The sequence below is a fragment of the Cetorhinus maximus genome, chromosome 17, assembly GCF_964194155.1.
Source record: "Cetorhinus maximus chromosome 17, sCetMax3.hap1.1, whole genome shotgun sequence".
NCBI classification, from domain to species: domain Eukaryota; kingdom Metazoa; phylum Chordata; class Chondrichthyes; order Lamniformes; family Cetorhinidae; genus Cetorhinus; species Cetorhinus maximus.
Window position 1 is genome coordinate 98330441 of NC_135895.1, and position 23703 is coordinate 98354143.

The 23703-nt window shown below is 42.3% G+C and overlaps 1 protein-coding gene across 2 annotated transcripts in view; it reads right to left on the bottom strand.

Annotated features, from left to right (window-relative positions):
- camsap2a (calmodulin regulated spectrin-associated protein family, member 2a) overlaps positions 1-23703 on the bottom strand; it is a 198606-nt gene that overhangs the window by 170020 nt on the left and 4883 nt on the right. For both annotated transcript variants that reach the window (XM_078561697.1, XM_078561696.1), the window contains exon 2: positions 11249-11508. In XM_078561697.1, coding sequence (XP_078417823.1) covers positions 11249-11508 — 260 coding nt within the window. The remainder of the gene's footprint in view (positions 1-11248; positions 11509-23703) is intronic.

Genomic DNA, 23703 nt, shown 5'->3' on the forward strand with positions numbered 1-23703 from the left:
ATCACCAACAAAGGAGAACCTAACTATCTCCCATTGGCATTCAATAATTGACATTGCCACTGCTGAATCTCCAACCACCGGCATCCTAGGAGTCAAAATTGACCAGAAACTCAATTGAGCCAGCCATATAAATGCTGTAGCTACTACTGCAGGTCAGAGACTGGGTATTCTGCTATGAGCAATTCACCTTTTGACTTCCCAAAGCCTCAACACCAGCTACAAGTTAAGTCTGAAAGTCTGATGGAATACTCTCTCCACTGACTTGGTTAGCCCAGCTGCAACAAAACCCAAGAAGCATGACAACATTCAGAACAAAGAATTCTGCTAGATCGGCTCTTCATCCATTAGCCTAAATGGCTGCAATGTGTACTATCTACAGGATGTGCTGCAGTAGTGACTCGCCAAGGTTTGTTCAACAACAGCTCCTAAACCTGCTACCTCTACCACCTAGAAGGACCAGGATAGCAGGTGCATGGGAACACCTAGGAAAACTGTAAAGGACAAAGGGCAGGGGGTGGGGAGTAGTAGTTTTTGAAATGTGTACAAGAGGACTTTCTTGATCAGTGTGCTTCCTGCCCAATGAAGAAGGAAACAGTGCTGGGTCTAGTTCGAGGGAACGAAGGAGGGCCAGTGGAGTACTTTTCAGTGGAAGAGCATTTGAATAACATTGATTATAATATCCTTAGGTTTAGAATAGCTATGGCAATGGACAAAAAACAATTTAGCATGAAAATACTTAACTAGAAGAGGGCTAATTTCAGTATGTTACATAGGAAAATTTCCCAGGTGGATTGGAATCATAAACAGGTTGGCAAAAAACCTATGCAAGATCTTCATCATATTGGTCAGTGGAATGGATTATTGCACCACACACTACCTAATAATTGAACAATGGGAGGTAAAGCCAGAACTGCATGAATGACTAAAGATTTAGAGATTAAAATGAAACAGAAAAAGGTACTTGACAAATAGAAGGTTGATAGAGGTAGGGGATAAAGATAGACAACCAAGCTGAATACAAGTAGTACAAATGAGATCTAAAACAGAAAGGAATAAAAGGGACAAAGAGAGTATGAGAATAGATTAGTGGCTAACAGAAAAAGGAACCCAAATTATTTTATAAACATATAAATAGCAATAGGAAGCAATTAGATTCAAAAAAGGTCATCTTGCCAAGGTAGAGAGCTTTGTGGAGGCACTGAATGGCTAATTCACTAAAGAAGAGGAGGCAGGAGGTAATAATGGTACTAGATAAGAATAATATAGGCACACCTTCACGATGTGGACTTTTTAGAAAATTCATTCATGGGGTGTGGATGTTGCTGGTCAGGCCAGCATTTATTACCCATCCCTAGTTCAGAGGGCATTTAAGAGTCAACCACATTGCTGTAGGCCTGACTAGGAAAGGACAGCCGATTTCCTTCTCTAAAGGACATTAGTGAACCAGCTGGGTTTTTACAGACTTTTATTGAATTAAAATTCCACCATCTGTCGTGGCCCGGGTTCCCAGAGTATTATCCTGGGTCTCTGGATTACCAGTCCAGCGACAATACCAGTACGCCATCGCCTCCCCAACTGCAGCAGTTTAAGAGGATGGCCCACCATCGTGTTCACAAAGGCAGTTAGGGATGCACAATAACTGTCAGTCTTGCCAGCAATGCCCACGTTCCAAGAATGAGTTAAGGAAAACATCTGACGTGCATGCCAACCTCTTTGCAATATGCAAAGGGTGCCTTCTTCATCTGCATCAGCCTGGACACACACAGCCTGGTACATTCTGAGATCTCTTTTTGCTCCTTATTTAGAGATCTCTGGAGAGTGAAGCTATTTTCTCGTTAAAAGGAAAGCAATATTTGCAATGATCAGAGAGCCAAGACCAAAGATAATCCTTTTGATTTCATTGGATTTGTGGATGACTAAACTTAATATTTCTGCACTGGGTTCCAAAAAGATTTCCTTGAAATTTACTGGGTTCACATTTTCAGTATCCTTCTGTTCAGCAGTGACTGCATCTCATTTATTTCTGCTCCTTAAACAAAAACATACATTTATGGTAGAAATTAGTTGTCCTATAAACTGTGAAAATGCTCTACAAATCTGAAACTACAATTTTGCTGTTTTTTTTGTACAGCCATTTGTCATTGTTAAATCATTATTCTCCTTTGGCTGACTATATAAACGTTCTATAAATTTAGTATAGGAGTGAAAGAAGAAGAGTTTATTCATACAAGGTGCAATTATATAGAAGTTGGGATATAGAAATATCCCAAAATATTTCACAGAGAACTATGCAAAAACATGTACCCTGAGCCAAAAGAAGAGTTATCAGGAGAGGTGACCACAAGCTGGGCTGAAGAGGTGCATTTTAAAAGGAGGAGGGAGAAGTGGAAAGTTTGAGGAGGGAATGTCAAAGCAAGTCATCTAGGCAGTTAAAGGCTGGGTTGTCAATGACGGGGCAAAGGGTGGAGGTGGATGGAAAAGAAACCAAAGTCAGAGGATTGAAGAATCTGGAGGGGTGTGATTGTAGCACTTGAGGAGTTTATAGAGATAAAGATGGGGATTTTAAACATAAGAATGAGAATTTCAAATTTGAGGCATTGGCAGGGACTGGGAGTCAATGTAAATCAGTGCACGCAGGGCAGATAGGCAAGTGGAATTTGAAGCAGGAGAAGATACAGACAGCAGAGTTTTAGATGAGCTCCAGTTTATGGAGAATGCAGGATGGAAGGCCGTTCAACGCTTAGCTGGAGGGAATGGGATAAATGTGGATAATAAAAATTATTTTATTTGTTCCAAATTATTGATGTTTTTTTTTTCTTACTCATTGTGGAATGTCAGTGCAGGGAGTCAGCATGTAGCACCAAGTAAGTTAATGCTGTGGGTTGGATTTACAGTGAAATTCCTTCCATTCCAGAGATAATGATATAAAATTGGACAGTGGGGAGGATGTTCTGGGTGCACAAAGCCAAAATTACATTTCGCTTCACATGCAGAGTCTACAATGAGTTTGTGGGGGGGGAAATCTCTTAGTTTGGCATTCAATAATACTAGACAAATATTTTAATAATACAAGGTGAGTAATTTTAATAGAATGTGGGTGTAGTTAGTATTTGAACACTCTGGGGTCCGATTTCAAATAGTACAAGCTGTCTATTTTATTATTACAAGGTAAATATTTAAGTATTACAAGGAAAAAATACTAACACTATGTGTAAGTGTTTCTAATACTACAAGAAAATATTTTAACACTTAAACACATGGGGTGATTATTTTAAATAGTGTGTGGACACATGCCCATGAGGAGCTGAATGGGATCTGAACAAACTTATTGTAGCAGGTGTCACTCCAGTTGAACTCAAGCTCAAATCCCAGAGGTGAATGGATAACATAACTCATTACTTCTCCCCAAGGCACTATCCAGGGACAAAGCAGTCCGCTTGATCAGAATGCGCTTCCTCCACCATTGGCACTCTGCGACTGCAGTGTGTACCACTTAAAGGATGAGCTGCAGCAGCCAGCCAAGACTTTTTCAATACCACCTCACAAACCAACCACGTAGAAGGACAATCACAACAAGTGCGTGGAAACACCAACACCTCCAAGCTCCCCACTGACTTACATGCCCCTCCAGTTTGGACATATATTGCCATTCCTTCAACGTCACTGGGTCAAAATCCTGAAACTCCCTCCCCAGTAGCACTGCGGGAGTACCGTCACCACACAGGCTGCAGTCGGAGATGAGCAATAAATGTTGGTCTTGTTAGTGACACCCACGTACCAAGAATTCATAAAGAAAGGTTGCTCATGCATGCTAAGCCATCAGGATTCCCCTGTTCAAACTCAACCTGCTGATCAGTTGTACAGTATTTTAGAAATGTGATTCTTTTAATTAAAAATGTGGAGATTGCTTAAATATGGTTTAAGACATGCATTCTCAATGATCAATAGCAATCATAAATCTGTTCACCCAAATACTTTCAATCAGCACAGGAGTTTGTTTTTACCTCTAATGACATCTCACATTCCAGCTGCCTGATGACAATGCTTATGAAGATGATTTTTGTTTAACTTGAAATGTGTAGAAAGTATATTTTCTTGCTTTAGGCTATAGAATGACATTGTTACTTATTAAGGTTCGTCACCAATAAAAGTGCCACATCAATTTATCATCATTTGTAACACTGTGGTACAGAGCCACTTTCATACTTGCCAGCTGTGCACATAGTATACATACAGTTCAGAGGCAATCAAGACATCTTTCGCAGAACAAACTGACACAGTTCATACTAATTCAAAGCTGCAGCGTCAAGGCAAAGTGAATAGTATTTCAGCACTAAAGAAATTAAAATCATCCTGTACCTGTCAGGAGATGACTGATTTGAATTTTAACCTGCCCTCTTGAACAGGTGCCCAAAGTCAGTGAGGTCCTTTTTAGCATGTGTATGTCAGGGGAGTGACTGCAATTTTAGCTTGGTTGTCAGGAAGATATAATAATGTTATTGGAATTTATTGTAAAATAGTTGTGCGTGTGAGGGAGAGAGAGAGAGACACAGAGAGTGAGTGAGTGTGTGAGAGAGAGAGAGAGAGAGTGTGAGAGTGAGTGTGTGCGTGCGTGAGTGTGAGTGTGTACATGCGTGGGAGAGAGAAAAAAAAAGTGAGAGACTTAATTGGATTAAAGGCAGCTGGTCTGAAGGCTTTGATGTCTTAGAACATGAGTTGGGTTTGAAATGTTAAATAGGGAAACATGGGGGAGTTTAGAATGTAAGGTGTAAAAGAACATTTGCACTTTTAAATAAACCAGACTAGATTGTTTTCAAAGGAGGGGTAAAATATGTCACCTAGCCAGGTGAAATTTAGAAACAGTGGACAGAATCTTCTGTTCGGCGAGCGGGGATGGGGCCCGCTCGCGATGCGTAAAATGATGTGGGGTGACACCGGGCGTGCATCCCGACATCATCCCCGCACCATTTGGATTTTCAGGCCCGCGGCCTATTAAGGCCATTAGAAAACTAATTGAAACAATTAGTGTACCTGCCCGTCCAATCTTAAGGTTGGCGGGCAGGCCGGGAGCCCTGGCGGGCTTCTGAAAAAGTATGAAACCTCATCCACAGGTGGGATGAAATCTCATGAGTGATTAAAAAAAACTCAGAATGTTTCAAAATAAAAGTTATGAGCATATCTCAACTCATGTGACAGTGTTACATGAGGGGACATGGCAGCAAAATTTTTCTCTCATCTTAATTTGAAATTTCAAATCTAAGCCGATCTCCCTGATGCAGCACTTTGCCTCAGGGAGATCTGTGTGTTCTTTCACGTGCATGCGTGAAAGAGCGCACTCCCGACTCTGCCGCCTGCACAGGGAGCGCATCACGCTTCCTGACGGACGTCATGCTGGGCAGGCCTTAATTGGCCTGCACACACAAAATGGCAGCACGTCCCCAACTGGGGGCACTGATCGGGAACCCGCCCGCGCCCGGTCCCGCATATCCCTCCCGACAGGGGGAAAATGTTGGCCAGTGTGTTTATTTTTCCCAAAGGTTACTGGTAAAATTGGTACTATGATAAATTTTTATGATTAGGGAGGTAAAGTCCAAAGGCAAAGTGAAACAATGGGAATTTGTATTCGAAGGGGAAAATGTGTATAAAGGAGAGAAGGCTGTGTGAAAAGGCAGGCATTTTAAGATCTAACAAATGTGCAAAGCTTTCAGCTTCTATGACTCAAGTTGCTGTCTACAACGAACTGAAATTCAGAAAACTCACTTTGAATTGGATTGTTCAGGCTATCATGTTTCTTTGCCTGGGTCTTTTAAAATCTGTGTTGCCTTAACAGTGGTGTAACTGGGAGTCAGATTAATTAGGGGATTTAGAAGTTATTATAGTAGTAATTTGTATGTGCTAAAACCATTTCTCTTATTACTAAACGTTTAATCTAGTTTTTTAAAAACCTAGAAAGCTCGGTGGTCTTATTATGACTGAAGTCAAAGCCCACATATCAAAACATACAAATTGAAAAATAGTTATGGCAGTTGTCTCAAGTTTTCCTCTGGGATTTGAACAACTCAGCATTTACCATCGGCTGTGCCATAACATAGTGGACTGAGCAGGAAGCAGCAGTGATTTTCCCGCCAAGTCTACCCAGAAATATAGCAGTGCAACATCAAAAGATTCCCAAAAAGTTACGTTTTTGTAGCTCAAAAGAACTTATCTTCCGCAGAAGTCACTTCTTATGTTTCAAGGACAGAAAGGCGTGACAGAGGACAATTTAAACACCACATTCTTCAGTGCCAATTGTTATACAGGCTACACTTAACTCAAAGTACTTCATTCAAATTATCTGACAATTCCAATTTTAAGTACCTGAATTAAGTTGTGTTCAGCTCAAGCAATATTCCTCACTACAGAAATTCCTTTACAAATGTGCTTTCTTCTATTATAAGAGAGTCACTGAAATCAGATTCACATTGTACTTGCATCTCCTAACGCTCTCTTCACAGTTCAAGATGGATGGCTTGATTTCATCATACTTTGTCCACTGGTTTCTGCATTTTTAAGACAGAGGTCATGTCCTTTCTCAGGCTTTGTTTCTTCGATGAAAATAATTAACTTCCGATTCTGAAGACCAGTTGCTCACGCAACTTTATTGGACTTGAAATAGTTATTTTCCTCTGATAGTTTCACCTTCTTTACTAAGGATTATGAATTATCACTGCCATTTTACATTTTCATATGTCATGCGGTCATTTCTAATCAGCAACATGCAAGAGAGATCTGGAAGTGTTCTGTCCCCCAAGAACTTGTCTTTAGCTCCTGCACCTCTAAGAAACTGATGCATGTGGCGGAATTTCACCAGCAATCATGCACACACAAACTTCAGTATTGTTCCCTATTTCACCACAAGCAGCCGCAGCTGATTCCTGAGATCTGACACATTGAAGGTTTTACATCTTTTATAAGTTATAACAGTCTAGAAGTTAGTGCTGACCAAATTAAAGAATAAAAACATAGTTTGCTCGAATGAGATTTCTTTACTAATTTAACACTGGCATCAAAATGTAGTAAGCCTTCAACTGCTCCTAACAACAATTATAATTTCTGCGCTACAGTCATGAATGCTTGCTGTTGAATCAAAGAACACGATCAGTGAGACGCAAAGACAAGAGGAAACGATGTTTTTGCTGTATACTCCAGTCCAAAGATATTAAGAATCAAATAAGCAAATTGAATATTAATTTCTTTATGCATCAAAAAATACATTTTTGATGTGTTACAGCAGTTGACCACACTCTACATCACCACACCACTGCACCAAGGGCTGAACAATTTCATCAACACTAATAATTTCATTAACTGTAAGGCAAAGTATGATTTTAACAAAGCAGAGTTAGATTGCAGCAGAGCGATTGACAAATTATGTCAATTTATGTTCCTTTCACAGACTGAAACCTTGAAAGCCAATGGAAAGAAAAACGATAATACCTCATTACAATGTCACTTCTACAGCTATAATACAGTGAAGGAATCAATAAAACCCTCAACTGTTTTTCAGCTTTGTCTGACAACAGTAATCAACATAACATGTTCAGGTTCTGACACACGCACAGCCTTTCATTTATTAGCACCATGCCTTTTCTCAGCCGTTAGCTATCTCATCGCTTATCTTCACCTCCCTAGCCCCTCCCCCCCGCACTTCGAATACCTTGAAATGACTACATAGGATACAATTAAATTCCTTCTTTCACTATTTTAATTGAAACAGTAAACCATTTAATATAAACAGTGAGCGGAGTGGAGGAAAATATTTTATACCAACACATTAAGCAATTGTCCAGTAGCAAAATTTCATAACCAATGTCTAACCGGCCAAAATGGATGAGGTGGTTAAAAGTTGTCTATTCCCTACGTGCAGGTGTCAGCTTATTAACGACCAGTAAAGAACGTGCTAAACCTCTGCCATATTATTGTGAGGATGTTTACTAATGCAGTAGGCCTCCATTCCATATCTCTGGGTTTCTGCAAACCAAAGGACTGGACATCAGGTGCATACAGCAGGGGCTGCCAGGATCAGTAAAGGAAAGACCCAAAGCTTTGGATGAAAAGAACAAATACAATTGGATTTTCACGGAGTCAGGCCAACTCTGGAGGCCTCTAAAAATGACAGGCCTGGGTGCACAAGTCCCGCCCCATTTGCCAGCAGAGGGAAGGGGGTGCTGGACGAGAATCACACCGGCAAGAAAATCAAATTCAGAAATTAGTGCTGAGTTCAAACAGACCCTATTTTCGCTGTTCCAGGGGCCTGATCCCAAATGAATCATGGGTTGATGGAGAAGACCTAAGCAGACCTTAGCCGCCCTTCAAGAGCATTTAAGTGTCATGATCTGAAGTTAGTTAAATCCCCAGCCTTTTAAATATGGAAAATAAACTGGTCTGCAGCTGTCAAATAGAGTAAAAACACACACAAATAGGCACTGCTGGAGTATATTGATTGACAGGCCATCTGGTGTAGCTTAGAAAAAAATTACCATCTGTTCTTGCAGTTTCAATAGACTTCATTGTTGATATTTTCCAAGGGCCGTTATTATAACTGAGCTCATTATGAACACTTAGCTGAGTTTCAAAACCGCTCATTTCAGCAGAGGGGTTAAGTTCACACTTGACTGACAGTTTTAAGAGGCTATTAAAGTCTTTGAAATGGTTAGTTTTTATAACAGGTTGACCACTTGAGGGGATTTAGAATCTGTAAATTGGGTTTCATGAGTGAGTTTTTTACCCCACTATCAAGTGTATATGAACGAAAGCTCTCCTAGATTGAACTTTATTTTTTTCATCGCCACATGGCTCCTGATGTCTGCCCGTAGTAGATACTGGGTGAATAGCTATGGAGGTAGCATGAGGGTGGGGGGCTATGAGGTGAAATGGAGGTTGTACGGGGAAATGAGGAGGGCTGGAGAGGGCATGAGGGTATGGGTATGAGGTGGCATGGGGGCATGAGGTGGCATGGAGGGTGTGTGGGTGTGGAGTTGGCATGAGGGTATAAGGGGCCATGGGAGGTGGGTGGGGTTGAGGGGTGAGAGTGAGAGAGCATAACAGCTGGTTATGGAACTGGGCCAAAGACTCAGAGAACCGAGGTGGGCCTTCTAACCAGCCCACCGTGGCACTCGTCCACTTCCGTGGCACCTCCGAACTGCCTCTGGAGGTGGCAGGCCTGACCTAAACACGCCCCTGCCTTTGGGGTGAAAATCATGCAGGAGTCGTTTTCCTGGCGGTGGGTCTGCAGAGTCGGGAGATTTCCTGACATGAGCTTCCAGCCTCCATGGCAAAAATCCAACCCTCTCTGTCTGTGACAGAAACAGAAATGCGTCTTTTCCTAACTAAGCTTCTTTAACTCATACTCATACATAGAAGCATTGGTGGCAATTTAAACCTCCAAAAGCACATTTAACTTGGGTATAATGTTAAAATGTTAAAATCTGAATCTCAACCCAAACGACCCCCAATCACCACTTCCAGATTTAACAGACAAGGGCTGGGGTGTGCGCAGCTAACACACTCGCAGTGGTTGGTTGGCAATTTAAATTCTATAAAGAGGATGTATGTCTCATATTTAACCTCACAATTGTGTCACAACTGTCACACAATTTTAAAGTTAACCCTAGCCAGCTGAGTTTTCCAGGCCTCACAAAACCCACCAGCTAAAGGGAGGTAAGGACTGCTAGATCCATGAGTCATGTCTTTCCACTTACCTGTTGGATCCAGTATGCCTTCTTCACCCAACCCCCATGACTGGACACACCTCTGGGCCTTGCAATCTCCTCCACAAGACCTTTGACCTCCAAAGGACCCCAACCCTGATCTCCCATCACCCTCTGGCTTCCAATCTCCACTCCCCCCTGACCCTGGCCTTCCCAAAAGGTCCCAGCTCCATACTCATCCCCTGCTCCAGCCTCTCCAGCTTCAGACTCTTAGCCTTCCCAACAAGTTGAAACCTCTCTCGGATGTCCTGTGGCCCTGGACTCCAATCACCCTCCTCCCACTTCCCCGATTTTCTATGACTCCTCTCCACTCTCACACCGCCATTAAATTCGGCAGAACCCCTGAGAAATCCATTCTTCCAGGTTTCCCAGCCTCAAACCAGCACCCACCCTCCCCCACCCCAACTTCAAGGTCTGAGTTAACAGCCAGTTGGTTGTAATTATAGGGCATCCTCCATAGCCTTAATCTTTACCACTGCAAACAATTGGAAACTGCCACCACACAATTTTTATGTGAACACCTGGAACTCAGTCATAAGTCAAGTATGCATTTGAATGATCTCATAGGCTAGGGGTTAGCAAACCTTTCTACATGAAGAGCCCATTTAAAAAGATCTGTCTAAAGTAAAAATTATTAGGAGATACAGAGTGAAAATTCAGCATTTCTAATAGTTGGAATTTATGTATCAACAGAGAAAAATTGAAATTAAAATATACCTAATTAAATTATTTTAAAATTTTTTACTTGTTTTCTATAATATTTTCTGTAAAGTCATCTTTGAAATAAATTTAAACGTGAGATGCCTAGAATTAAGACAATTTTTTGGGCTACTGATTTTTGTGATTAAAAAAAAGCTTCTAATAGCACATTCAGAAAAGTTTATCATCTCAGCTGTATTTGAAACAATAGTGGTCGCAACTATAAAATACGTTCCTTGAATCAAAGAGAGTATTTATAGCTAGGTGTAACTATACCATTCAAACACGTTTATTTAGAGCATGATGAAGTTTTTTTTACAAAGTAATAATTGGAAACCGTTAAGTGCAGCATAACAATTGTCCTTTTATGCCCACATTAAAAATGTGGCTCTTACTTTTCTTGACTTTATTTTTTAAGCATTTTCCATAATAATGCGATCCAACTGGAAAAGGTTGGGAGCTGCAAATGAGATGTTAAAGCATGGCAGAGGGCAGACCCCTGTCCTAGACTATACAAAACTAAATGCAAGTTAAATTCAGAACACATAAAATAACCAGTATGCACATAATCTCAATCCATGCACATGGATAAATCATCTTTTTGCTCATGAGAGTTATCAAAATGGATTAGACTGTTTCCACACTGCACAATATTTAGTAGCTTAAAAATGTCCTATCTACGTGCTTCATATAAAGCTTAAGCTACAAGGAATAATGAAAGAAGCTAAAGAGCATTGTAAGAAAATATACACTTTTGCAGTAACATCTCAAATGCACCTTGATTTATTTTAAACACTCACCATCTGAATAGGTTTCTTGCGAAGATCTCTTTCTGTCACTAGTTTCTCCTGCTCTGTGACATAAAGACCTTTCTGCGCAAGAGCCTGTACAACTGCATCATGCCCCAGCAATGGTTTGGCAGCATCACTCTTCAAAATCAGGCTCCCAGCACGACAGTAAAGGTCAGCAGAAAGAAGCAGGTTGACTACAGGTGGCTTGATGTGTTCCTGTTCATACTGGTCTGTGTAAAATGGTTCTCTAAGTTCCTCTGGTACATGATCTTAAAAAAAGCAAAAAGTAATCAAGTCAGAATGCTGTGCATGCAGCATGTTAGAAAACTGGAAATCATTTTATTTTGCAACCAGCATTTTTTTTATTCATTGTTGAACACAATATTCTCTATAGCACTTATTAAAGCCTTCTCTCTACAATGAAATAAATAATATCTCACTCTCTTTAATGCTCTGTTCAGAATTGTTATGAAATTCAAGTTATAATGAAAAGCACTTCAACAAAAGTAGTGCATCTTATTGTGCCTATTTTTTAATTATTAAATTTTAGCGTGTGTAGTATCAGGCTGCTAGATACCTGAGGATCGTATCAAATTGATATTGTGCTAAAATGTACATCGATCACTTAAGAACTTAACCCTGCTAAAAAAAAGGACACAATTACCAGTATCAGTTCAATATGTTGTGCAATCCAGAAAAGTCAGTTGAAAGTTGGAGCATACAGATTTGCAGCATGAAAAGAGACTATTCAGCCCATTATGCTATGCTAGCTCTGAGAGAGAGTAACCACTTAGACCCACTCCTCTGCCCTTTCCTAATAAGTTACCTTTCCAGATTTTTTTTTCCAAATTTATCTTCATTTAGAAGTAATTGTAGATTCTGTTTCCACCCTGTTTCTGGTTCAGTATCCCATACCCTAACAACATTCCGCTTTAACCAAAAAAAAATCCCAACCATTTCTTTTGGTGACAAGCTTAGATTTATGATGATAAACTGAGATTTTTAACCTCATATCCTTCATCTGGGAATAAGAAAGCATGCCAGAGGATCTCAGGGACTCTGTGAGCGCAATTATATTCAAGAAAGGAAACAAGTCCAATTGTGATAACTGCAGAGGAGTCTTCCAGCTGTCTGCCACAAGGAAGATCATTGCAAGGATCCTCCTCAACTGCCTCCTCCCAGTGGCCAAGGAACTCCTTCCAGCGTCACATTGCAGTTTTCACCCATCAAGGCACCACAGACATGATCTTCACTGCCCAGCAAATTCAAAAAAAGGGAATGGTACAGCACCAAACCTCTGTACATGGTCTTTTTCAACCTCCAAAAAGCCTTTGACTCTGTCAAACATGAAGGCTTATGGAGTATCCTTCTCAAATTTGATGGGCCTCAGAAATTTGTCGCCAGTCTCCGCTTGCTCCACGATGAGATACAAGCCATGCTCCTCACCAATGGAACCACCACAAACCCTATCTCAGTGAAAACTGGGGTCAAACAAACTGGTGTCATTGCACCAACTCTCTTATCCGTTTTCCTCGCTGCAATACTGCACCTCATCTCCAGCAAATTACCGTCAGAACAGATGGGAAACTGTTCAGCCCATGCCACCTTCAATCCAAAACCAAAACCACTCCAGCCTTAGTCACAGAGCTGCTGGTGTGCGTGCTCATTCAGAAACGGAACTCCAGGCCATTGTCGACTCCTTTTCGAAGCATATGAGAAAATGGACCTTTCACTAAACACCCAGAAAAATGAAGTCCTCTTCCAAGCAGTAAAATGCCTTCCCCCTGTCGATTAAGATGAATGGCGTGACCCTGGAAAATGTGAGCCAATTTCCGTATCTTGGGATCCTCTTCTCAACAAAGGCAGGCATAGACAACAAAATTCATCATTGCCTCCAGCTCAGCCTTCAGCCGACTGAGGAAAACAGTACTTGAGGGCCAGGATCTCAAATCTGAGACTAAGGTCACAGTTTACCAGGCAACAGGGGTCCTTTTTACATTCATTCACGGGATGTGGACGTCGTTGGCTAAGCCAGCATTTATTGCCCATCCCAAATTGCCCTTGAGAAGGTGGTGGTGAGCTGCCTTCATGAACTGCTGTAGTCCACATGGTGTAGGTGCACCCACAGTGCTGTTTGGAAGGGAGTTCCAGGATTTTAACCCAGCGACAGTGAAGGACTGCAATATATTTCCAAGTCAGGATGATCAGTGACTTGGAGGGGAACTTCCAAGTGGTGGTGTTCCCAGGTGTCTGTTGTCTTTGTCCTTCTAGGTGGTAGTGGTCGTGGGTTTGGAAGGTGCTGGTGGATACTTGGTGGATTCCTGCAGTGCATTTTGTAGATGGTACACACTGCTGCCACTGTGCGTCAGTGGTGGAGGGAGTGAATATTTGTGGATGGTGTGCCAATCAAGTGGCTGCTTTGTCCTGGATGGTGTCAAGCTTCTTGAGCGTTGTGGGAGCTGTATTCATCCAAGCAAATGGAGAGTGTTCCATCACACTCCTGACTCGAGCCTTGTGGATAGCGGGCAGGCTTTGGGGGGTCAGAAGGTGAGTTACTCGTGCACCTATATGCTTCAGAAACTTGGAAAACCTACAGCAGGCATTTTAAAGCATTGGAGAAGTACCACCATTGATGACTTGGCAAGATCCTTCAAATCCAGTAGCAAGAAAGTGATCGAACAAGAGCATTCCCTCCCAGATAACTTGCCCAGCATCAAGTTGCTAATCACTCAAAACCAGCTCCACTAGAAAGGACATGTCATTCATATGCCTGACACCAGACTCCTGAAGCAACTGCTCTACTCAGAATTCAGTCACAGCAGGAGACTCCCAGGAGGACAGCGGAAACGCTTTAGGGATGTCCTCAAAACATTCCTGCAGAGGTCAAACATACCCGTTGACTCATGGGAGGCTCTGGCTTGTGACCGACCAAAATGCAGAAGGCTCATTCGGGAAGGCACCAAACACACCATTAAGCTTCAACATCATGAACATGCAGAGGCAAAGTCGAGGTGTTGGAAGCAGCACACGCACTTCCAAACAACCAATCTACCCAAGCCCTAAAGCACCACTGCACGGCATGTGGCAGAGTCTGCAAATTGCACACTGGACTTATCAGCCATCTCAGAACTCATCAACTAGAGTGGAAGCAAGTCATCTTCAATCCTGAGGGACTGCCTAAGAAGAAGGCACCTCTAGTTACTGAATCACTGACCAGTGGAAACATTTTTCCCTAGTAACTGTCAAAGCCTTTCATTATCTTAAACAGCTCAATTAGATCTCCTCTGAACCTTCTCAACGCAAATGAAAAAAATCCAGTTTCTTCTTTTGACTAAAGCTTATCATCCCAGGTATCGTCTTAATGAATCACTTCTGCACCTTCTCCGCGGCTTTAACATCCTTTCCAAAGCAGGTCACACAAAACTAGAACTAATTTTCTAACTCTGGGCTGAACAATAAATTCTACAGAAATGATGTTACCTAACCTTTGTTATTACATCCAATGACCAAGTTTATAAAAGCCTATGATCTCATTTCTATATAATCTCTTATTTATAATGTATATAAAAAGAGAGATAAACATGTCAAACTTTTATTCTTGTTATTAAGCAGACAATGTGGTAGAAATCACCATCCTCTGTGGAGCACTGCAAAGGAATAGAATGCTACAGAAAAACTTTACTAGAAATCGTAAACTTATGAGATCAAGCAAAAGTTTTAAAGTTTCTTGAATCACAGTTAACAGTTTCACTAACCCTTTTTTGGGGAGAAAGGTTAAATACAGCCCCTTTAAATAATGTTTAAAAAGAACCAATTCTATTCCATCCTCCCAGCTGTCAGAAACTCCAAACTAGTGAAGCCTTTTATTAAAAAAAACAAACACCAATGTCAAGGAACAAAAGTAGTGCATCATGTTTTGAGATAAATGATGACCACTTAAAACATGATTCCATATCCATTGGAAGATCATAGACGAAAACTTCACAAATCTCATTTCAACAGAATGTAAGTTTGTTTTTCAGAAACAATATATTTTCCAATTATGACAAAGCATCTGATCTAAGCCACATTGCTCACTGCTTTACTTGACAGGGCAGTATCCCAAATTGGTATTGTTGGAAAATGGTTTAGCTTCTGAGAATCATTTCAGTTAACCTTAGCTCCTCAATCAAAACAACTGGTATGTAATGCACTTTGTGACCTAAACCAAACACTGCAGCTACCTGAGTACACTTTGCTTACAAATACAGTAAAGATGAAATGACACTTAGAACTAACAATACAGAAGCACCACATTATGGAGCAATATAATTATATTTAAATGATACACAAACTATCGGAATAACTGCTATTATCCAGCATTGACACTGAAGCCATATTGTAAGGTACCCAATTCGTTCCTGAAATACATTTCTTCTTTTCCTGATGCTACATACATCCCCAGTCATGAATTTGTTATTTGCACCATATAACTTTCCAATTTAGTCTGCCTATGCCCAACTAAGAGCTGTACAGTACATTTTAATTTCAGTGCAGCCATAAAATAATAATGTGGACTTATAACATATTTTAAATGGGGCTGAAACTCTTAGAACTTTCATATTGAATATATTGTGACAAGGAAGTTTATAGAGAATTGTCATTAACTAGACTCTTCCAGAATGTCAAATTTAATTGGATACATTAAATATTTTAAATACTTATGTTCAGTTTTAATGTCACTATTTTTAATTAACCTATTTTTTAAAAGATCGCAAATTCTTTCATTTCTTCCTCAGGGTCTATCTCCATCCCGGGCAACTTTGCTGGACCACATTGACTGCAATTAAGGGAACAAGCAGGCAAAGTATGATAGGCTGTGAATGAGAAAAGGGCATTTGGCGCACTTAAGCTTTACCCTTCCAGTATTCTAACTCTTCCATTATAGCATCCAGCTGGACCTTAAACAAGTTTTTGTTTCCAAAATTACATTGCCAAATCACTCAAAGCTTTTATCATTCTTTGGGTGAAGAGGCCTGACTAATACATCTGCTTTAAAATTTACTTTCTCTGTTTTTATTGTCCCGACATACTTAAAGTAATAATTCCATCCTGGTGACTCTGATATTAGCTCCAGAAGAGGGCCATGAGATTTGCATGACATTAACTCTTGCCTCCAATTTTTCTTCACTCCATTACAGAGGACACTTGCCAGCTACTGTTCCCCCACTCAGCATTGGGAAGAAACCAAGCACACCAAAGTACAGAGAAGCTAAACCGTCCAGCCACTCAGTGGCAATGTAAGGTGACCCTCTCATACCCGGTTCCACTCCACTACGGTTTATCTGGTAATTTATTTATTCCTGCTGATAAAGAAAAATCAAGATTTTTTTTTTTACAGCTGCTGTGGATTATCCCCCTAAATTCATTTGAAATAAATACTTAAAATTTTTCTCGAACAGCAAATCAACATATTTTTCTACTTTTGGACCTAGAATATTAAAAGTTAGTATATGAGGGACAACTTCAAATAGGACAGTTTTACTACCAAGATTCACTGTTTCTCCCTCAAAAAACCAAATGAACACTGTCATTTTCAAATAAATATATATTTTTTACTCTTTTTTAAATTCATTCACGGGATGTGGGCTTCGCTGGCTGGGCCAGCATTTATTGCCCATTCCTAGTTGCCCTTGAGAAGCTGGTGGTGAGTTGCCTTCTTGAACCGTTATAGTCCATGTGGTGTAGGTATACCCACAATGCTGTTAGGAAGGGAGTTCCAGGATTTTGACCCAGCGACAGTGAAGGAACAGCGATATATTTCCAAGTCAGGATGGTGAGTGACTTGGAGGGGAACCTCCAGGTGGTGGTGTTCCCATCCATCTGCTGCCCTTGTCCTTCTAGGTGGTAGTGGTCGTGGTTTGGAAGGTGCTGTCTAAGGAGCCTTGGTGAATTCCTGCAGTGCATCTTGTAGATGGTACACACTGCTGTTACTGTGCATCAGTGGTGGAGGGAGTGAATGTTTGTGGATGTGGTGCCAATCAAGCAGGCTGCTTTGTCCTGGACGGTGTCCAGCTTCCTCAGTCTTGTAGGAGCTGCATTCATCCAGGCAAGTGGGGAGAATTCCATCACGCTCCTGACTTGTGCCTTGTAGATGGTGCACAGGCTTTGGGGAGTCAGGAGGTGAGTTACTCGTCGCACGGTTCCTAGCCTGTGACCTGCTCTTGTAGCCATAGGATTTATATAGCTAGTCCAGTTCAGTTTCTGGTCAATGGTAACCCCCGAGGATGTTGATAGTGGGGGATTCAGTGATGGTAATGCCATTGAATGTCAAGGGGCAATGGTTGGATTCTCTCTTGTTGGAGATGGTCATTGTCTGACACTTGTGTGGCGCGAATGTTGCTTGACACTTGTCAGCCCAAGCCTGGACATTATCCTGGTCTTGCTGCATTTGGACATGGACTGCTTCAGTATCTGAGGAGTTGCGAATGGTGCTGAGCATTGTGCAATCATCAGCAAACATCCACACTTCTGACCCCATGATGGAAGGAAGTTCATTGATGAAGCAGTGGAAGATGTTGGACCCAGGACACTACCAGGAGGAACTCCCGCAGCGATGTCCTGAAGCTGAGATGATTCACCTCCAACAACCACAACCATCTTCCTTTGTGCTATGCATGACTCCAACCAGCAGAGAGTTTTCCCCCTGATGTCAAGGGCAGTCACTCTCACCTCACCTCGGGAGTACAGCTCTTTTGTCCATGTTTGAACCAAGGCTGTTATGAGGTCAGTGGATGAGTGGCCCTGGCGGAACCCAAACTGGGCATCAGTGAGCAGGTTATTGCTAAGCAAGTGCCACATGATAGCACTGTTGATAACCCCTTCCATTACTTTACTGATGATGGAGAGTAGACTAATGGGGCAGTAATTGGCTGGGTTGGATTTGTCCTGCTTTTAGTGTACAGGACATATGTGGGCAATTTTCCACATAGCCGGGTAGATGCCAGTGTTGTAGCTGTACTGGAACAGCTTGGCTAGGGCCGCGGCAAGTTCTGGAGCACAAGTCTTCAGTACTATTGCTGGAATATTGTCAGGGCCCATAGCCTTTGCAGTGTCCAGTGCCTTCAGCCATTTCTTGATATCACATGGAGTGAATCAAATTGGCTGAAGACTGGCATCTGTGAAGCTGGGGACTTCCGGAGGAGGCCAAGATGGATCATCCACTTGGCACTTCTGGCTGAAGATTGTTGCGAATGCTTCAACCTTATCTTTTGCACTGCTATGCTGGACTCCTCCATCATTGAGGATGGGGATATTTGTGGAGCCTCCTTCTCCAGTGAGTTGTTTAATTGTCCACTACCACAACTGGGTGTGGCAAGACTGCAGAGATTAAATCTGATCTGTTAGCTGTGGGATTACTTAGCTCTGTCTATCAATTGCTGCTAATGCTGTTTGGCATGTAAGTAGTCCTGTGTTATAGCTTCACCAGGTTAACACCTCATTTTCAGGTATGCTTGTGCTGCTCCTGGCATGCTCGCCTGCATTCTTCATTGAACCAGGGTTGATCCCCTGGCTTGATGGTAATGGTAGAGTGGGGGATATGCCAGGCCATGAGGTTACAGATTGTATTCGAGTACAGTTCTGCTGCTGCTGATGGCCAACAACACCTCATGGATGCCCAGTCTTGAGTTGCTAGATCTGTTCAAAATCTATTCCATTTAGTACGGTGGTAGTGCCACGCAACATGACGGAGGGTATCCTCAATGTGAAGGCGGGACTTCATCTCCACAATGACTGTGCAGTGGTCACACCTACCGATACTATCGTGGACAGATGCATCTGCGGCAGGCAGGTTGGTGAGCATGAGGTCAAGTATGTTTTTCCCTCTTGTTGGTTCCCTCACCACCTGCCGCAGACCCAGTCTAGCAGCTATGTCCTTTAGGACTCAGCCAGCTTGGTCAGTAGTGGTGCTGCCGAGCCACTCTTGGTGATGGACACTGAAGTCCCCCAACCCAGAGTACATTCCCCGCCCTTGCCACCCTCAGTGCTTCCTCCAAGTGATGTTCAACATGGAGGAGCACTGATTCATCAGCTGAGGGAGGGCGATACGTAGTCATCAGCAGGAGATTTCCTTGCCCATGTTTGACCTGATGCCATGAGACTTCATGGGGTCCAGAGTCGATGTTGAGGACTCCCAGGGCAACTCCCTCCCGACTGTATACCACTGTGCAGCCACCTCTGCTGGGTCTGTCTTGCCGGTGGGACAGGACATATCCAAGGATGGTGATGCTGGTGTCTGGGTCATTATCTGTAAGGTATGATTCCGTGAGGATGACTATGTCAGGCTGGTGCTTGACTAGTCTGTGAGACAGCTCCCCCAATTTTGGCACTGTGTCCCCAAATGTTAGTAAGGAGGACTTTGCAGGGTCAACAGGGCTGTGATTGCCGTTGTTGTTTCCGGTACCTAGATTGATGCCGGGTGGTCGGTCCGGTTTCATTCCTTTTTTGAGCCTTTGTAGCGGTTTGATACAACTGAGTGGCTTGCTAGGCCATTTCAGAGGGCATTTATGAGCCAACCACATTGCTGTGGGTCTGGAGGCCAGATGACAGATTTCCTTCCCTAAAGGACGTTAGTGAACCACATGGGTTTTTACAACAATCAACAATGGTCATCATTAGACATTTAATTCCAGATTTTTATTGAATTCAAATTCCACCATCTGCTGTTCGAATCCAACATTACCCTGGGTCTCTGGATTACTAACCCAGTGACAATACCACTATACCATCACCTCCCCCGAGAAATTAAGAGAAATGTTTCTAAGAAACAAGCTCTTCTGTTTTTGGTTCCAACTTTCAGCATCAAGTCCTGACCAGGTATCGCATAAATATATTTGAGAATAAAGCTCCATCCAATGTACCCCAATGACATGCTGAGAAGAAAGAGGAAAATTTTCGGTGCAGAATACTTCACCATTTGTATTTTTAAAATTGTGTTTGTTCAAATGAGTTAGTTAGAAAATCTCCTTTTAATGGAGGTGTCAACTATGATTCAGTGACAGTGACAGAAGGTGTGGGTTCAAGCACTACTCCAAAGACTTGAGAACATAATCGAAGTTGATATTCAGTCCAGTTACTAAAGGAGTGCTAAACTGTCAGAGGTGCTGAATTTTGAATGAAATAAAGGCACCGTTTGTCCTCTCAGGTGGATGTAGCATTATTTAAAGACCAGCTAGTGAGTTTTTCTGATGTAAAAACAGAAAGTGCTGGAAAATCTCAGCAGGTCTGGCAGCATTTGTGGAGAGAGAAACAGAGTTAACATTTCAAGTTGAATATGACTCTTCTTCGAAACTGAAGGAAGGTACAAATGTGATGGGTTTTATGCTGTAGGAAGGGGGAAGGGGATGTAGAATAGAAGGGAAGATCTGGGATAGGGTAGAGGGCCAGAAAGATTAATAACAAAGATGTCATGGATCAAAGTGCAAAGGGAGTGGTTGCGGGCTCTGTCAACCACAGTTGGGGGGGGGAAATCCTCAGTTGAGGAAAAAGGAAGAAATGTCAGAAGCGTCTTCTTGGAAGAACAGATGCGCCGGAAATGGAGAAACTTGAATAATGGAATGGAGTCCTCACAGGAAGCAGGGTGTGAGGCAGTGTAGTTTAGGTAGCTATGGGAGTTGGTGGGCTAGTAATGAATATTAGTAGACAGCTTATCCCCAGAAATGGAGACAGAGAAGTCAGTGAAAGGAAAGGGAGTGTTGGAGATGGACAATGTGAATGTGAGAGAAGAGGGGAAGCTGGAAGCAAAATTGATTAATTTTTCCAGTTCCAGGTGAAAGCAGGAAGCAGCACTAATACAGTCATCGATGTATTGGAAAAAGAGTTGGGGGAGGGGATCGGAGTAGGGCTGGAACAAGGAACGTTCCACACACCCCACAAAGAGACAGGAACAACTAGGGCTCATGTGGGAACTATAGCAACACCTTTTATTTGGAGGAAAAGGAACAAGAAATAGCTCAATGAGAGAACATGTTCAGCCAGGTGGAGGAGGGTGGGGGTAGTTGGGAACCTTTTGGGCCTCTATTCAAGGAAGAAGTGAAGAGCTCTCAGAACTTTCTGGTGCGGTACGGTGGCATAGCGAGATTGGACGTCCATAGTGAGGGGAAGACAGTTAGGGCTGGGAAACTGGAAATTGCTGAAATGACGTAGGGCATCAGAAAAATCACAGATGTGAGTGAGAAGAGGCTGGTCAAGTGGAGATAAAAGGAGTCAAGACAGAAAGAAATACTGTCAGTGGGGCAGGAACAGGCTGAAATGATAGGAACAATATTATTTATGGGTTTTGGGAAGGAGGTAGAAGTGAGCTGTACAGGGTTGGAGAACAACGAGGCTGGAAGCTGTGGAGCGAAGATCATCAGAGAAGATGAGGTCAGTGACAGTTCTGGAAACAATGGCTTTATGTCCAGTGGTAGAGTCATGGTCCAGCGGGAGGGTAGGAAGAAGTGTCAGAGGGTTGGCACTCAACCTTTGCAAGGTAAAGTTTGGCACACCAGACAGGAACACCACCACCCTTGTCAGCAGGTTTGATAACAATGTTAAGGTTAGACATGAGAGAGCAGAGAGCAGCAAGATCAGAGGGAGACCATTTAGACTGAATGAGGAGAGCAGAGAAATTAAGACAGCCAATGTCATGTGACAGTTCTCAATGACAAGTTCAAGAGCAGGTAAGAGGCCAGAGGGAGGGGGTTCAGATGGAGGGAGAATACTGGAGGTAGGTGAAAGGGTCACTTGCTCCCAAAGAAGGGAGCATGCAGGTGATGGATGAGAGCTCAACGTCAGACTCAAAATTCATTGAGTTGGGGGCGTAAGGAGGTAAAACTGAGTGCTTTGCTAAGCGCAGATTGTTCAGCCACAGAGAGGGAAAAGTCAGAGGTATGGCGAATACAGGGCAAGTGGGGGGATTAGAAGAAGAGATGGGGTCAGGAGGAAAAAAATGGGAGGAAAGATCTGGAGGGGTGTCAGTAGCAATAAATTATTGGTGCTTGTGTCCCTTAACACCTGAAAGGAAGAGAAAAGGTTTTTTGTTAAGGATGTCGGATGAGATTAAGGATGAAATGAAACTGTGGACCAGGACAGGGTGCTGCTGGAGAGAGGGCGAATGTGTACGTATGACAGTGCATGACAGTGAGTATGGATCTCAGGATGCGGTGAGAACAGCAGTCCGAGGGAAGTCATATGTCTCAGAGATACCTGTAATCCTGGGTGGATTCAAAACACGAAGGATGGAACTTCAGTTGGAATCCACATGCAATAAGTCAGAATAAGTTTTTCTAACGTCTTGGCCAATATTCAGCGATCATACAACACTAAAATAAATGATCTGATCATCCATCTCATTGTTGTTTATAGGACCTTGCTGTGCACCGATCAGCTGCCATGTTTATCTACATTACAACAATTGCTACACTTCAAACTTCACTTTGTTGGCTGCAAAGCATTTTGAGACATTCTGTAATTTTATAGCATCTTTCTTGACAAGTTTTTCTTTGCATTGACACTACAAGTTTAGCATTAATGCAAAGCAGTTTTACTTTGCATCAATGCTATGCTAACGGGGTGTATATCAGGTGTCCAGGTCACAAATCATTTTGAAAGAAAACGGCTTCAAGCCAACACTATAGCTGAGAATGAATAAGAACATAAGATCTAGGAGCAGAAGTAGACCACATGGCCCCTTGAACCTGTCCACCATTCAATATAAACATGGCAGGCCTTCTGCCTCAACACCAGTTTCTCACCAGCTCCCCATATCCCTTAATTATTAAAACTTCATCTACCACAGCCTTGAATGTACTCAATGATGAAGAGTCCACAACCCTCTTGGGCAGAGAATTCCAAAGGTTCATAACCTTCCAAATGTAGAAATTTCTCCTCATCCTAATCTTAAATGATCAACCCCTTATAAAGAGGCTGTGCCAATGTTCTAGATTTCCCAGCCAGCATAAACAACCTTTCAGTGTCCACTCTGTCAAGCCCCTTCAGAATCTTGTATGTTTCAATGAGATCACCTCTCATTCTTCTGAACTCCAGAAAGTATAGCTCCAATTTACTCAGCCTCTCATCATAGGAGAACACTCTCACCCCAGGCACTGATCCAGTGATCCTGGATGCACTGCCTCGAGGGCAAATATATCCTTCCTTAGTTATGAAGAACAAAACAGTATACACAGTACTCCAGGTGTGGTCTCACCAAAGCCCTATATGACTACAGCAAGACTTCCTTGTTCTTGGAATCCAGTTCCTTTGCAATAAAGGTCAATATGCCATTTGCCTCCTGAAATCCTTGCTGTACTTCATAGTAACTTTCTGTGTTCCTTGTATGAATACGCCCAAGTATATCTGAACATTAACATTTAAAATTTTCATGCCTTTTAAAAGATATTCTGCTTTGCTATTCTTATCACTAACTGAATAACCCCTAATTTCCC